The sequence below is a fragment of the Brienomyrus brachyistius genome, chromosome 25 (genome assembly GCF_023856365.1).
Source record: "Brienomyrus brachyistius isolate T26 chromosome 25, BBRACH_0.4, whole genome shotgun sequence".
NCBI classification, from domain to species: domain Eukaryota; kingdom Metazoa; phylum Chordata; class Actinopteri; order Osteoglossiformes; family Mormyridae; genus Brienomyrus; species Brienomyrus brachyistius.
In genome coordinates this window covers 1256074-1272253 of record NC_064557.1, presented here as the reverse complement: position 1 = coordinate 1272253, position 16180 = coordinate 1256074, and the positions used below count along the sequence as shown (strand labels likewise).

At 43.1% G+C, this 16180-nt stretch overlaps 1 protein-coding gene across 5 annotated transcripts in view; it reads right to left on the bottom strand.

Annotated features, from left to right (window-relative positions):
* Positions 1 to 237: 237 nt before the first annotated feature.
* Positions 238 to 16180, bottom strand: part of LOC125720683 (LIM domain-binding protein 2-like) — a 57458-nt gene continuing 41515 nt past the window's right edge. The window contains exons 5-10 of one of the 5 annotated variants that reach the window (XM_048996421.1): positions 13661 to 13744; positions 10175 to 10298; positions 8322 to 8375; positions 7442 to 7575; positions 5970 to 5999; positions 238 to 3162 (exon numbers count right to left, since the gene is read on the bottom strand). In XM_048996421.1, coding sequence (XP_048852378.1) covers positions 2932 to 3162; positions 5970 to 5999; positions 7442 to 7575; positions 8322 to 8375; positions 10175 to 10298; positions 13661 to 13744 — 657 coding nt within the window. In that variant the 3' untranslated portion in view covers positions 238 to 2931. Of the gene's footprint in view, positions 3163 to 5969; positions 6000 to 7435; positions 7576 to 8321; positions 8376 to 10174; positions 10299 to 13660; positions 13745 to 16180 lie in introns of all 5 variants that reach the window. The other 4 variants (XM_048996422.1, XM_048996425.1, XM_048996423.1 and 1 more) reach the window with 4 other exon arrangements.

The window sequence follows — 16180 nt, the reverse complement described above, 5'->3', positions numbered from 1 at the left end:
TAAAGTCACCTTTGGACTTCTTACCGAGGCCCTTAACCCCAACTTAACCCCTGGATTCTGCCTAATACCAGGCTTTAACCCCAAAACCAGTACATATTTCTGTATGTTTCATAGGAGAGCAAGATGACATATGTGAAAACTATACAATTTCCCCAAGGAGGCGAATAAATTACTACTATTTTATTCTACTTCTTACTTTTAGTGAATTAAATGGGAGAAAGAACTTTGTAAAACGCGTAGGGTTAGCGTGGTTTATTGGCACACAAAATGGCAAAGCATACGTAAAATACATCAGAGATGACATACATATTTGCTAATATTTTACATGTTGTGTTGAACAATATCAATACGGGGACCAAACAAATTCAGAAATGTTCTTCCTTTCTTATAAATGCACACATAAATACACAGTTATAAAAAGAAGACAGCTGAGGCAGGTTAATGACAGTTAGGATCAAAGAAACACCAGAGTCAATTTAAGTACGATAAAAACACGAAAAGCCCGCACATTCTCTAAGAAATGGGTTCGATGGCTTTAAGATGTCTGATTCATTAGCTTATTTACAAAGCTTTGACCTTTGAATGGTGTTCCCAACCTGAAAAACATACCATACTGGACACAAGTATCAGAAAATAGTACTTATAAAAAACAAATGCATTGTTGTCTGTAATTTAACAAAAAAAAAAAATCTCCAATATCTAAGACTGACTGTTGTGAGCAATGTTCATGGATTTAAATGGCACATTCAGTGATATGTTTTAATTCCTCTGACATGCATTGGCTCTCTGGCAACAGTGGGACTGTTGCCATGTATTTGGAGACAGTGTGGAAGAGATGATGTCGATGGCAGGCACATGGCTGGATCAGTGCTCTAGAGCAGCCCCAGTAATGAAGGGGCTGGAAAGCATGTGCACCAACATGCAGACTGTGCACAGAGACAGGCTAGTGTCTAACACCAGGTCTCAGTCTGGGGATTGGATCAGGCGCTGCAGCAGGGCTGAGGGAGGAACACATGACGCAGTGTGTTTCACGGTGGCGTGCAGAGCATCCTAAGTATGGTCACACCGTCATGCACTGACTTTTTTTTCGGATGCTGAAGGATCTATACACAGGAACCCATTAAAACGGTGTTTCTCAGTCCGGTCCTCGCGGACCCCCAGACAGTCCACGTTTTTTTCTGTTCCCCACCAGTTTCTGGTGGAGCAAAAATGTAGACCGTCTGGCAGGGAGCTGGGAGGAGCGAAAACATGGTCCGTATGGAGGTCCCCGAGGACCGGGTTCAGAAGCACGGCTCTAAAATATATTTTGGAAAATATATAAATATTCTCAAAAAAAAAGAGAGAGAGAAAATATACAGGCCCCAGACTGATAATGAGCTCAGTAGTTCAACACGGAGCAGAACTCAAGCAGATGAAGGAGGATTTGGGAAATATAAGGGGAGAAATAAACAAACAGGGGAGTACAAATCACTCCCACACAGCTGGTGAGAAGCAAACTTCACACAGAACAGCCTTACGAGTCCCTGCTCCAAATTCACTGTGCTGGAACATCCATCTGACACAAAGTCACATAACAAACGCCAACCATACAAACTCAAAAATCTTCAAACATCCACTCCCAGTTTCTCCATTTGCTGTTCGATATACAAGTTCACCCAAGACTGGAAGTTGTTTTTGGATCCATAACAATGACAATAAGAAAAAAAAACATATTAATATGAGCATTATACATGCTGTGCTATTGAAAGTCACTGGAGCAGTTTTTTTCTAATGGGAACAGCTTTGGTTTGCAAAATGTAACTTGGGAAGAGTGGCTTTCAGAGAGCTTTGACCTTAACAAGATCACAAGTACAGGGAATGACAGAGGGGTCTTTTAGAATCACCAGTTAGAGCATCCCAGTGGAATAGTGGAGCACAATTATGTGATATTTTCTATTAAAAATGATCAGAAAGGGGTTAGTGAGGCATCAGTGTAAGCAGGAGGTAAAGCCAAAGAAGGACACACTATGCCCAAATTAAGACTTTTGGTATTTACACATAATCAAACATAAATGACTATGGCAAAACTTCAGCAAACGAAATAAAAAAAAAATCAGATTTTTAAGTGTTTTGTCCAGTGTGTTATTCAGTTTGGGAGTCGATATCTTAAAAGACTACTTCACATAATCAGAGTTTCTAAAACTATAGAAATAACTTGGAGCTTCATATTCAGCATCATTTTCTCACTCACACTTAATTTACAACCTGATAGTAACAGGTAGGCTTGATGATGAGGCTAACGATAACAAACAAACGTGAAACAAAATTAACTGGTCTGTAGAAAACAATTAGTGCCACGGTGCAGTGCTTTAAAAGGCAATTCCAGACAAAAAAAAAACGCAAATGGAGGAACATAACAAAAGATGACTCACTTTTGTTTGTTTTGGAATAAAAGATTCGCTTTGCAATGCAAATGCAAATATGCTGAAACAAATGCGGCGTTCTCAAACTCATCGTTTTCAAACTTCCCATCCGGGTTAAAGCAAACTCGTGGGTAGATCCCTTTAAAAGTCACAGACTGCCAGACAGGAGCCTTTAAAGCTTTTTTTTCTTTTTAAATTTGTCAGAGATAGCGAGGCCGGTGTTGATCAGCAAGTCTTGTGTTGGCCAGGCCATCCAGACTGCTGGTTCCTGCTGGTAACAAGGGAGGCAATCAGGTGGCCTCAGATATATATGTATAGCGTGTTGTTCTTGTTCCAGCACACGTGCATGTGTGTACGCAAGACATTGTTTTGTAGTATTCATATTGAGGTTTCTCCTCGCTCTGTTCCAGGGAGAGGACAAAAACAATAGCTGGTAAGTACTGGCTGCTGCCCCCTTGTGCCTGGGATGGGTACTGCACCTTGGGAACCCATCGAGTGCAGCATGAGGTCAGAGGGCATGGCCATGACCTTACTGCGAGGGTTGGGCTGCTGCGGTCTCCGGTTTGGCGTCCTGCCCGCTGGAGGGTTTGCTGCTCCAGGGGCTGTTGTTGCCAAGCGCTGGGGAGCCACTGAAGTCATCCTCGTCGTCGATGCCGTTGGCTGCGTCATACTGCGTGTTCTCCAGCCGCGTGATCAGCCGCTCGTCCTCGTCTCCGAACTCCCCGCCCATCAATGTGGGCTCTCCGACTACCATCACATCCTGCCGACAGAGTGATAGGGGCGGCATGAATGCGTCGCTGGGTGCCAATAGGGGCCAAGCTACATGAAAAGCTATCAGCCAATCAGACGGCAGCTCTGTAAGTTCCCGTTACCAAATGTGACGCTGCCTTAAACACGTTTACTCTGGATTTTGATCTGGTCTCTCTGTCTCTGCAGCATAAAGGAAGCCATTCAGCAGATTTTGCTGAGAAAGACTTTGTGCCTGTCAGAACAGAGACACAGAACACAGTAGACAGGCAGAGTACACCTAGTTAAGGAGAGAACGACAACAAAAGCTTCCACACGTCAAGGAATTTTACATTTTACGTGGACTGTGAAATACTTAAGGGCACTACAATATCCTTTTATGTTAGTGTTTGTACTGTGCAGGTTCCATTTGCAACTCTACAGCGTCAGAAAGCCATTTCAATGAGATGCAATTTAATGGCGCATCCCCAGTCCTGTAACACTTAAAAGGGAGCGCTCACATTCCAGAAAAACAACACTAGTTGTATAAATTTACACTGTTTCCTGGCAGAGCTAAAACGTCAAGTGGAATATGAACTACTAGCTAATAAAGATCAAATACAAAATAATTGGGAAATTGGTGGTTCTTTAAAGTAACACTCGGTGTTTTATAGCTTGAACAATGGTGTGGTATTAAGCTATACCATGATTTATGTCAGCCTGTGGGGCATCTGTGAACTTACATTAATAAATTGCATTTATTAAAAGACTTGGGTTTACGAGTGTTAACGTGAAGTCCACTTCCAAATCCCCATGATACTTTTTTTTTTAGCATAACATCCATATTAACATTAACAAATGAATCAGCATGTAACTGATTCTATGCATGTAACTGATTCGTGTAACTGAACTGCAGACAGACCCACAGAGGCAGGGTTCTTTGGCAGAGATGTGGCCCCTGCCTCTGTGATGCTGACAGAAGGGGCGGAGCTCTCCATGCAGTGGACGGAGCCATGCTCACTAGCAGTTAACCACATGTCCTCATCCGGCCAATCACAAAGCTGCCTCGAATTGTAGCATAAATAGCATAAACTCTCTGTGGCGTGCTTAGTTGTGCCTGCTTGGTCTGAGGGATGAAGAACATATATCACCCTTTGCTGAAGTCCCCCTCCATACACCTTACTGGAAAATTCCAGTTGAAACCAGAACCTTGGCTGCAAAACCACATCTTAAATTTATTCTACATTACTCATCACCTAGTAAAGTTACAGGCACAATATGGACCGAACATATTGACCTACTACTGACGTGTCAGCAAAGTCTCCAAAAACGCGCCTGAAATGAATGTGGAATTTCAACTGGAATTTTCACTAGTGCAAAACTCATGGTAGACAGACACCTTGTGTTATCGACATGTGCGCGCACCATTATTGCATGACTGCGTTGTTGGCCGTTGACATAAACAGTGCGTATGTCCTGTTTGTTAGCACACATGCTAGATCTGAAATCGCTGCTGCCTCTTCTGGCTTTGTCCTCTTAAACAGACTGGGGTAGACCGTAACCTAGCCAGCCTGGATCCCACGAGTGCGTGCGATGCTGTGAGAGGGGGAGCACGGGCAAACGACTGCGTGGGACGCATATCAGCCATTGCCTGTGCAGACTCAACTCTGCCAGGCTCAGTGTGGAGGGAGGCCTCTTGTGTCTGCGTGCCCGAAAAAACGAGAGTCCTCTCTCTATCCGCCAATCCCCCTGCTACCACCAATACACTTGATAGCTCTGCTGCTTGATTATGGTAATTAATTTTGGTAAGGTTTTGACAAAATAACAATATGCGCGCTGATTCGATAATTTGCATAGCTAATTAAGTCATTAACAAAAACCTGCTGATTGCCAACAAGCCCCGAATTTGCCATCTGTTATTGTATGGTGCCTGTCACCAACCCCTGTGCAAAGGATCCAGAGCCAAGCTGTGCGAGAGAGACAATCTGTCCAGCTGACGTTATGGGCTAGGAGGGGCGGCAGTGTGAATGGCAACTGCATCGCTAATGCTCCCCGCCCACCTGATTATAGGCAGCCACTAGGCTGACACTAACTGGGCTTCAAGCTAGAAGCTGACAGGCCCACACCACAGGGATGGCACTGGGGCCGGCGCTGGAGGAGCAGTGAGATGCCCAAAGCACACAGGAGACCGTTCCCATCTTTAGCTCTGAGACGGAAACTGGGGTCTGTTCGACAGTGAGCAGTTTTTACAAAAAAAAAAAAAAAAAAAAAAAAAAAGGTGGATGTCCACAGAATTCTGCTGATGGAATTTAGCCACTTTGTCAAAGGGAGGCAAGCATGCCAGCGGGCGCAGTTCACAGTAGCTGCCAGCAGAGGTCAGTGTTGAATATGCTACCGATTCATCGCGAGTAACCCAATGCGCTCACTCACCCCTCCCCCCACTACTACACTGCCCCCCCCCCACCCTACCACCCCGTCACGACCATGCAGAGACGCCTGCATTGTTATTGGGATCACGTAGGCGTGTTCTCAGCCGCAAAAGTACAACTTCTCCCACAAAGCCAGCAGACGTGCAACATATGCAGTCAATGTGTTCCTCTGTCTGCTGTCGAAACGCGTCAACATCCGAAGGGGGGGGCGAGTTGGGGGGGGGGGGAGGGGGGCTGTGGGCACTGGGGCTGTAATGAGCTGTCGTGTTCCACACAGAGATATATGACAATGGAGGAGGCCGTGGACCCCACTAGCCCCCGGGAAACCCATGTTTAAAGGAGCTACGGAGTTCAGACTTGCCTCTGGAAATGGGCATGCAATGAGTGACACCAAACTATGCATTTTTCATACTTTTTTCATTTGGACAGGATCCTGATGCTGCTGTAGGTAGATAGAAGAGAGAGAGAAAGTCTTACATTCACAAGAAACACCCTTGTTCACTTCATTTACGAACAGGCCCCAAAAACACCGTTTACAACAAGGCTCGAAAGCCAAAACATGCAGTCCCACACACTGATACACTGCGAGCTTTACATTGTCTTGCTCTGAGGAAAAGGTACGCCCCCTGGGGAATAAGAGGAGCATTGCAATGAATTTGGCATCAGCTGGGCAAAATGCTTGGTGAGAAAAATGGGTAAAAAGGGACAGGGGAAAGTAGGCATTACCTCCTCCTGTCCAGCCCTTCGCCATTATTGCTCATACTGAGCGTACTGTGGCCCTCACTGTGTAGATGATACTATGATCCCGCTTAAGGTCTATGCGTGTTTATGAGCAATGTTAAGAGTATCAACCTTGATTATCAAGTAACATTTGAAGGCAGCAGGTTGGTTATTTTCTCCTCCTCTTTCAGAAAGACTTGAGGTCCTCGCTGTTTGTTATCTGGGAATTGTACATTGGCACACTTCATTCTCTGGGACTGTTTACTGAATCACCTTCTTTTATGGGGTCAGGAAATGATTTTCAGGTTTTTTTTTCCCTGTATTGGTGTTGTCTCTGTCTTTCTGGAAAATGTATTATAAAGCTCTTTGCCCCCACTTGGTTGTAAAAGCAGAAATTCATTGACTAACATACTGATTGATGAGTATGAATCCCCTTCTGGGAAGATAAGAATTTGGACTTGCGTTTCTGAATGTCTGAACTATGTTTTTGTGCTTAGACATGGCAGAGCTCTGCAGCTCTGTAAGGGAAGTCTGCTGTACAGGTATCGAGGCGCAGTCAGGAAATATAAACAGGCACCAAAAGCTTCGCCTTCGCATGCATCTGGAAGTGAATCTCAAGGGTGTGCAAAGCCAACATCACACTGAGGTCTGCTGTACTGTAGCACCTTGTCCCCAGAGGGAATCTGCTTTAGCTTTAAGGCAACGGTATCTAAGCGAGAGCAGGAAAACTGAATTTGTATCTTTTATTTTCCGTATACATGGAAGAATATTTGTATCTCCCCTTTATGCCCAAGGTTTTGGCGCATGACTGTATGCGCATGAGGATATTTTGATCCGTTATCGTATAGTATGTTAGCAGGTCATGGCATTATGCTATGCCACAGTATGCTATAACATGCTAACATCACATCTAAATTGGTGTTTCATTTCATTTCATTTCATTTCAGCATTTCATCTCAGTATTTCCATTCATTTCATTTCTTTTCATTTCATTATAGGTGTATATGCATCTGTGCATGTTTTACTTAAAAGTATGGTTTCTCATTGACATGCAAGTACCCAGGTTCATTAGTGCGTGTACGAGGGTATAGGGGTCAGTGAGCCGGTGTGTTTGCCTTGGGGGGGCGAGATGAGGGCAGGCCAGAAGGGGGTGCTTACAGGTACCTGGCTGGAGAGGGTGAAGTTGCTGGCCGGGCTGCGCTTCTTGCCGCCGGCATTCCCCGTGCTGCTGTTGGATGCGCTGCTGGCCGAATTCTTCCTTTTCCGTCGCTTCGTTGCCGTCTGTCTTGTCGGTTCTGCTACCAAATGCAACAGTCAGAAAATGGGGGAAAAAAATGTGTGTGTGTGTGTGTGTACGAGAGAGAGAGCGAGCGAGCGTGCTCTTACAGGTGTTAGCATGCAGGGCAAACAATGGATTAATCATACGTCCTGTCATCTAGAGATGTCTGCTTAAGAAGAGATTCTCCCACTGCATCGTTTGGTATTAATTCATGCTTTGTTCTGTCACCATTTTAACATCTCCCCAGACATGCACTAGTAAGTACAAACCCTTGCTTTACTGTTTTTACATAAATGCTCAAAAAAAAAAAAAAAAAAAAAACACACAGTAAGCAAACTGTTGTAGACAGATCGTGCAGGCTAAACTTGATTAGATTAATTTAATGTGAATTAATTCAGTGGGGAAAATGGAAAATGGTTTCACTTCACAAATTGATAGCTCTGCTATGACTGGATCTATTTGTTGCTACATTCTGGTGGTGTGGCATTACTGATTACACCAGTCCGGAACTTCAAAAGTGACTTGTAGGCCACAGCATAATTGAACACAGACTACCTCTGCAGGCATCCAGGAGAGATATCCCAAATACAGCCCCGGATCGCTACTCGGGAAATGGGCATAAATTTGACTGGGCTATTTGAGATAGGGATTGAGCATTCATGGCACAAAAATGTATTTCGCGATATTCCATTTGTGACTGATTGTAATTCGTGGCTTGATCACTCTATTTGGCATGACATTTTTCATTAAAAAATGAAAAAGTACCTTTTTTGAGATTTGTAGGGAAAATTTCCGTTTTGAAGTTCTGTGGGTGTCCTGCTGAAATCAGACCCAGAGGGAATTGTATTTATTAAAGTAATTACCTTCCGTAATACTGAGACACACAAAGACCTTCATGACAAGACATAGAAACGAAGCATGACGTTATAATGCACCGCGCGCCTACAGCACATAAGGTGTGTATTATTATGGGGCTTATCAATCGAAAACTTTCATGGAATCCCAGGCGTTCTTCAGCAATTCAATTAGACAAATAAGACAATGGTCATATTTTAACTCATTTGCAAGTTACACATAAAACACTGATTACAGCATGACTGAGAAAATGCAACACAGTTATGGTGATTCAGCTATGGAATTTTATGTTATGGGATCTAAAGATGCATTTTTAAAAAAAATAATAACACATTTTAGCACAAAGTACAAGTTACTTTAGAAATAGTGATTTACTGCAGTAGCCTGAAATTGAAATACATTTTTGAGGTTCTTACTAATCACACCAGGGGAGATATTTTGAATTTTATATTTAATTAATAATACGAGATTGGTTATCTGTCCACCAAAATACCAAAGCCCAATATTTAATAGTTCAGTTTGACTGCACTCATAATGTTGTAAATTGGTTCTTTAATTTCCACAGTCTTTGCCAGGTCATTAAATTATTAAACCAGGTGTGAAAAGCAGATATTTACCTCCAAATACCCCATTAATGTGACACATATATGGGAGCCTCCATTTAATAATATATTAGCCTAAAGTCTATTTCAGTTTATCACTCAGTTCATCATACAAATGCTGTTCCGTCTTTACAAAACAGTTTTTCTTTTAATGTCCGTCATAAATGTGAGGCAATATGCCTGGCAATAATGACAAGAAAACAACAGTAACGACTGATCGGCTTTGATATGATGAACATAGAGCACAGAACAACAGGCAGCTCTACATATAACGAGGAAATTAGAGACTTTTGGTAGCAAAATGGCTGGCAGCTTCAGACCAAAAACAAAGAATTTGCATTCTCTTTCAAGTAATACTCAGGAAGAAATGTCAAAGATAATGTATAAATATAAAAATGTGTATTTCAGAATTCCAATAGAAATAGTTCTGTTTAATATCCTTTGTACATGTTCAACTTGACATTCAAAGGTACTGCTCAAAATACCAGAGATTCACTTCCAAGTCTGAGGAAGTCTGAGTCACATTCCTCCTTGACCGGCTCCATGCTTCATAAATAAATTACACGGAAATTAGCAGAAAGCAGCGTTGGTAATAATCAGCTTGCATGAGACTGTAAATCGAGGAAATGTTCATTGGGTGAAACGTGGCAGATAATGAATGAATTAACAGAGCTCTGCCTATAGGAGCTTAGGGCTATAATAGGGAGCAGATGTCATTGTTGTTATTTTGGTGGGGGGGGGGGGGGGCGGGGGGCAGTTGGTGTCAGGCAGAATATTTTTCCCGTATGCTGACAGAAGAGAAGATCATCACCAGGTACTTGTACACAACATTGTTGATGTTCATGCTACATGGATCTTGTGTGATATTTACATTCTCACACTCGAGTCAATACAATCATAATCACCTGCACCAGAATATACACACACACACACACACACACACACACACCCTCTCACACCCCACCCAAATATACACATGCATTACAAACCTTAGCCCACTTCTCTTACATAAACAATCAAACGTATAGAAAATCACCCTTATTTGAGAAGGCATTGAGAAGGAAACCTATTTTTTTTTAGCCCTGGGAACACGAATAAAGTAAGAATAAAGCCAGAGGAGTTGCCAACAGCTAAGTGAGTTCACAAAGCACTCGGTGGTACCTGGTGGGGCCACCATCCTTTGCCATTTCTGGAACAGGCAGGTCTTCAGGCAGTCCCGTGGGCTGAGATTGTAGGTTTTATGCCTGGACATCAGCTCCTGCATAGGCTCCAGTATGACACACAGCTGTAAGCACAAATTTCAGACATGGATGTTAGAGTTGCTGTGCTACTGCAGTGTACGCCCGAGCTGAGACTGTCAACAATCTAAAAGTGAAACAATGTAATCAAACGTGCCGAAACAATGTAATCAAACGTGCCGAGACAATGATACATTATAAAAACCTGGCATTCCTTTTGCTAACAGAATAAATAAGCAACAAGCCAACAGAAGACTCAAGCCCCCTCGTTGCTCTTTTGCCTCTAACACCACAGTTTTGCACCACAAAAGATTTTCTTTAGTTTGCATAAATGAGACAGATGCCAAGTGTACAAAACGTAGTGTTTGCCACTAGATAAATCAGTCACTTTTTTTTTTATCTCTCCCTCATTCCTGCTGTCGATAAAATCCCCAAGTAGAAAGAAATCAGATCTTATGAAGAAAAGAAAGCGCCCAGTGCTGAGCTGGAGACGTCCAGACGGATGTCCACCCACAAATTACGCCGCGACACAGCGTCGTCACGGAAACATATGGTTACCATTGCGCAGGAATCCGCAGAACACCTGGCGCCGTAAAACACACGGTGCTCCCAAAAGCAGTCTCCAGCGATGCAGGTCTCCAGGGAGGCGAATGTTATCTGGTACGAAACGCTCACTTCTGTTACTAGGTTGCGTGTGAACCCATATTCAAAATATTCATCCTGATCAAATATGAATCTCGGCCACATTTCATACATCTTCCATTTAAAAAAAAAAAATACTTGTCCAGATTACAACTGTTTTCAAATATGTCAGCATCCTGCCGAGTACGCTGTCTGCAATTAAGGTTTCCTCCCCATGCATTTCCAACAGCAGCCAATTAGAAATCACGTATGATTATTTTTCATATGGTTAATGAGCCCCCATGCTACACAGGGATTGGGATTTTCACCTCCGTCATCCTCCTTCTGAGCAGTGGCCTGAGCCTAGAGCTCAGGAATGATCCTGTGTTTTAACTCAAACAAAAAAAAAAGAAAAAAACAAAAATGAGGGCTATTTTTAGACTGAATTATAGAAAGGCTGCCACTTTAATAACCCTAAAAGCTACCCGGCATAATCAGACGCCAGCCGGGAAGCTACCTTGACCCTGAGCCAGGCGGCTGTCTCTCTATTTCAAATCACTAAGCGCCACACAGGATGGGGGGAAAAATAGTGTTTTATAAAGACAACAATGACTTAATTTCACTGAAGGAAAAATCTGATCCCTCAGATCAAACCCACAAACATTATTTTGTCACCTGTTCAACCTCGTGGTGATTTACACAGTTCATACAGCCTGAAATGTACTGTAATGACTGCCATTTTCCTAATCTCTTTTTTTTTTGGTCCAAAGTAAACAACTTATTCATTATTTTATATTGCATCTTTTCAACACCCACCACAGAGCTCATGTAAAAGATGTCACTGAAGTCAAGGTCAGATTGTTGATTGCTTAGGTGTGGAGAGGCATAGGTGACCATTACCTCTGGGAAGCTACTCACTGGACTCCGAACCCCATCTTGAACATTCTCCATTCCACTTTTCTGTTTCTTGTAGTTCTCTCTCAATGCCCTGGTAATTCAGCCTTTTCTGACTGGTGTCAACCCACTCCTGTTCAGCTAACCACGATTTTTCACAATATGAATGGGCCCAACTATGTGCTCAGATTTATACCTAATTCAAGTCCAAAGATTTCCATTTTTGATGCTTAAAAGCAACATAGCCAAAGGTCCGGGAAAGTGCCAGTGGCTATTGTCATTGAGTGCCACCCTTCCCATAGCTTCTGATGGTGTCTAGGCCACATATATTCAGTGCTTGTGTTGCCAGCAGATACTGGAGCTGCATATGAATGTTGCTGAAAGTCAAAGGTGAGTCTATACTTCCAAGGCAACCTCTGTCACCTTAATCCTCCGTACAGGCAGCAACGTCGCCCATCATGATCCAGGTTAAACTGCACTTGTTCTAAAAGATTTGCTCGGTCAGTAAAGACTTATGTAAAGACTTGCTTGACAGAAATAGAGTTAAGTTACGGTTTCTAAATTTTCAAACTGTCCTGCGTGAGCACAGACTATGTCAACCCAGACTCAGGAAACTCAGAAGTCCTCACTTCTCTTTGTGAAATCTTCACTAAATGAGACAACACTTTATACATATCTTCCTTGGTGCTTGAATTCATTATTAGTTTACCAAACTAGTTTCAGTTGCATCGACGTTGTCCCAGCGTGCTTTAACTGTGACTACGTCTTTTATAATTTGTAGCTACAAACCGCCTGATCTCAGATTCCACTGTTTATGATAATGCTGAGTAGCGTTTGATGTTTTATTAAGAAATGTCATGTAAAGCTTTCACAGGGTATAAGACGCTGACAATTTGATGTGATACATCGGGACCTCCTTCAAGTTCCGAGGCACAAAAGGCGACACTCAGGATGAAAAAGCAGAGTGTGTAAAAGACTGACACTGATAAATCTCATGAATAGAATAAAAGGTGGCACTGGCAAGAAAAAAAAAAACACGCATACATATTCAACTGGGACACATACGCTTGCTTTCAAAGTGCTGATTTGTCAACGAGCTCTTCTGCTCTTTAGGGCTTACAAGGAAGGACCAGACGCAAGGTTACGCAAGACTCTGAGAACAAAACACACAAATATTTCCAGAAGGTAGGCTTTCATAAACATGCTAATATTGTCAAGACAACTGCCAACAGTTGCCTTTTAGATGATGTCAGGGTTGCCTACAGGTGACTGCTGTCTGTCTCTGCCAATGTGTGGCCCCCGGGACCATTACGAGGGCTGAAATTCTGCCCTGCAGTGAGAGGAATGAGTTTCACTGGGTTTTAATAACTAAGTAGGTCCATGGGTAGGGCCACTTATGCTGTATTTACAAGGTGCATCGGTGTTAAGGACGTCTGTGAATTTTCTAAATCCACTGATCAGATTCAACGGGGTTTATATTACAAAACATGCTAAATGCATTTCCTTCTAATTCACTTTTGTGAAAACATACTTTCCCATTTCATGTATTAAATGCATGAAGGCACACAATACTCCTGCCCCCACTAGAGTATGTTTTGGTGAAAGCCATCCTTAATATCTTTATGGGAGATTAATATCTAACTTCAATGTAAATGTGTTTAAATATAAAAAATGTAATTTTGACAATTAGATTTCTTTACAGTTATCATATCAGACTGGCCAAGGTAGAGGTAAAGCTCACACTGGAAACACCAGACAGCACATCGCCCAACGAGCCACCCAAGAAGCACACATGGACACTTAACACTCCATCGTGGACACAAAGGGCTGAGTGAGGCAGAAGGGGATGGAGGTCTATTGAGGAGCATTGTAAGAGCCCTGGAGATATTCTTACCCTGAGGTAGTTTAGGGTGAAGTTGGTCAGACCCACTCGGGTGATGTTCTTCGACAGCTGCTCCAGCACCTGAGGGTCTTGTGCCTGAAAAGCGGAGTACAGAAGATGTTCGGCATACAAACAAACCAAGTATGGCACCATCTCCGAAGGCTACATAATTACATCGCTCATATTTCAGACGATGCTTGCTTCATGGGTATTTTAGATCGAGAGCAGCTCTCTGTCTCTGTTTCTGGCAGAAATATTCATCGAGGAACAAAGCAAGGAACCAATTCGGGCAGGATGTTGTGGTAGGGTCCCCTCGTTGTTTCAATGACCCCATTCCTCAAACATTCCACTCTAGCAACCCCAGTGACATAACAGCTCCACAGCCCTGTGAAACACTTGTCATAAAATCCTACCACAACCTCATGGCTGGATGATTCAAAGATAAAGAAGGAATCCAACAAACAGCTTTTTTTTCTTTTTCTTTCATAGCATGACTTTTTCTTTCTTTCATGACTCATAAGACTCCCTGCAGCCTGATCACAAAGTGCAAGGCTACGCATCAGCATTAACTGAGACCATCTACTCCCTGGGAACTAGAATTAATTTTACACAAACTAAAGTTTGATAATTCCTGCTGATTTAGTAAAGGTTTAAGCCATTCAACAAAGCAATAATCTGCAGCCGCAACTTGTGTGTTCACCTGCGTATTTACTCAACTGCCATTGAGTGTTTATGTTACTATTATTACTGTTTGGTGTTATTATTATTATAGTGCCGGGCAAAGCTCATGTAGTACCCTAGGCAAGCTCCACCGCTAGCAACCCCACCCCCATGCACCACTCTACATGCTCCTTGTGCCTTAGGAGGGGTTAGTGAAGCTTGCTAGGGGTGGTAGCGCCAGTGTCATCTACTGGGAGTTGACTGGCTCTCATTGGATTGGCATGGCAGGTGGACACTTAGAAAGGTTTGAGAGACTAGCTTTTCAGCTGAGGGATGCTAACTGGATGACTACATAGCAATGATCATACCTGCCAACACTTCTCTTTTCCCGGGTTCCTCTTATATTCCAAAGCCATCTCCCTGCACTCTCCCGTTTTGTTGTATCTCCGTGTAACTTCGTAATTCGTAATTTCAATGGCCCTCAAACTTTATTATGGGTAATTGTCATACACGGACCCATAAGTTTTGCATGTTTGTCTGACACTATCCAAGTTGCCAGATCATCTATGAAACACAATTTGGACACTTAATCCACGCACTACATTCAATTTCAGCCCATCTGTCACGGCAACCTGGCAACCCACAATCCGATTTTAAAGGGGTGTGCACAGGCTTATACCAGTGTTAAACTGCAATGAATCTGTGATAAACTGATGCTGATGCTTTCTCAAAACACAAACGAAAATACATAAATCGGTCTGGTTATTTATTTACTCACTCAACCAGTTTTATTCATTGATCCAACCCCCACCAGAAAAAAACTCTCTAACCTAAATGTTGGCAGGTATGGCAAAGATAATGCCCGCATATGTCTAAAGGTCCACCGAGAAATATAATTAACACATTTTAGAAAATCATCCTGCTTGAGTTTTTATTGTGAAGGGCTACCTATTAATGGCTGTGCAACACAAGGCAAGAGAAAAACGAACCCAAGATGGCCTTCATCCAACATAAACATACGCCAGAGAAACTGGGAGTCTTTCTCTAACAGAATCAGGCAAATGTACTCGTCGCATCATTTATCCAGCTGGTTTGTTGCGATCTTGACCTTAAATGGGCCTTGAGGATATAGGGAGCAAAAACCTTACTCCACTTACTTGGTGTGGATACCGTATAATAGTATAAAAGGTACAAAACAAATCATCACTGCACAAAGCATATAAAATAAAATCTCTACGTGTGAATGGGGGAGTGCAAGGGAATTCAGTAATGGCCCTCCATCATATCTGGAACTGTTTACTGGAGAGCATGTTGTGTTTGCGGGAACCCAACACAGATCCCTCCTGTGCTGAGCATTTGAAAACCCCTATTTTCCCCCCCAGGTAATAATTGTTGCTTCTGTGCGGCTGCTGAATGTCTTGCTGGGAGTGCGAGCAGACGGCAGGTTGTTCGGTTATCCACAGCGAAACAGACGCGCAGGTAGCAGCCCCGAGATGCGATAAACGCGTAAACGGAGTATCATTAAGGTGGCGGCAGCAATTACGCCGGTGCGATGCGCTTCTAGGGTAAACAGCTAAAATTAGTGGCGGCGTCACGCCGCTGGAGCCCAGCACATGCAATGAAGACGGGGTTCCGTGCGCCGTAAACAAGCGACTCCCGCCAGCAGCGTCTTAATGAAGGCATAGCGGCTTGTGACCTCTCCCATTTCACGCAGGTGCAAAACCGGCGAGAAGAATATGGCTTAATGCAAGACAGCCATTATTAACACGCAGGAGCAGTCGAAAAATAAATGGCAGCGGCTTTGCTCAGCTACAATAAACATTACTTAACAAAGGCATTCGTACTAAAGCATTCGTATTAGCTACTACATAC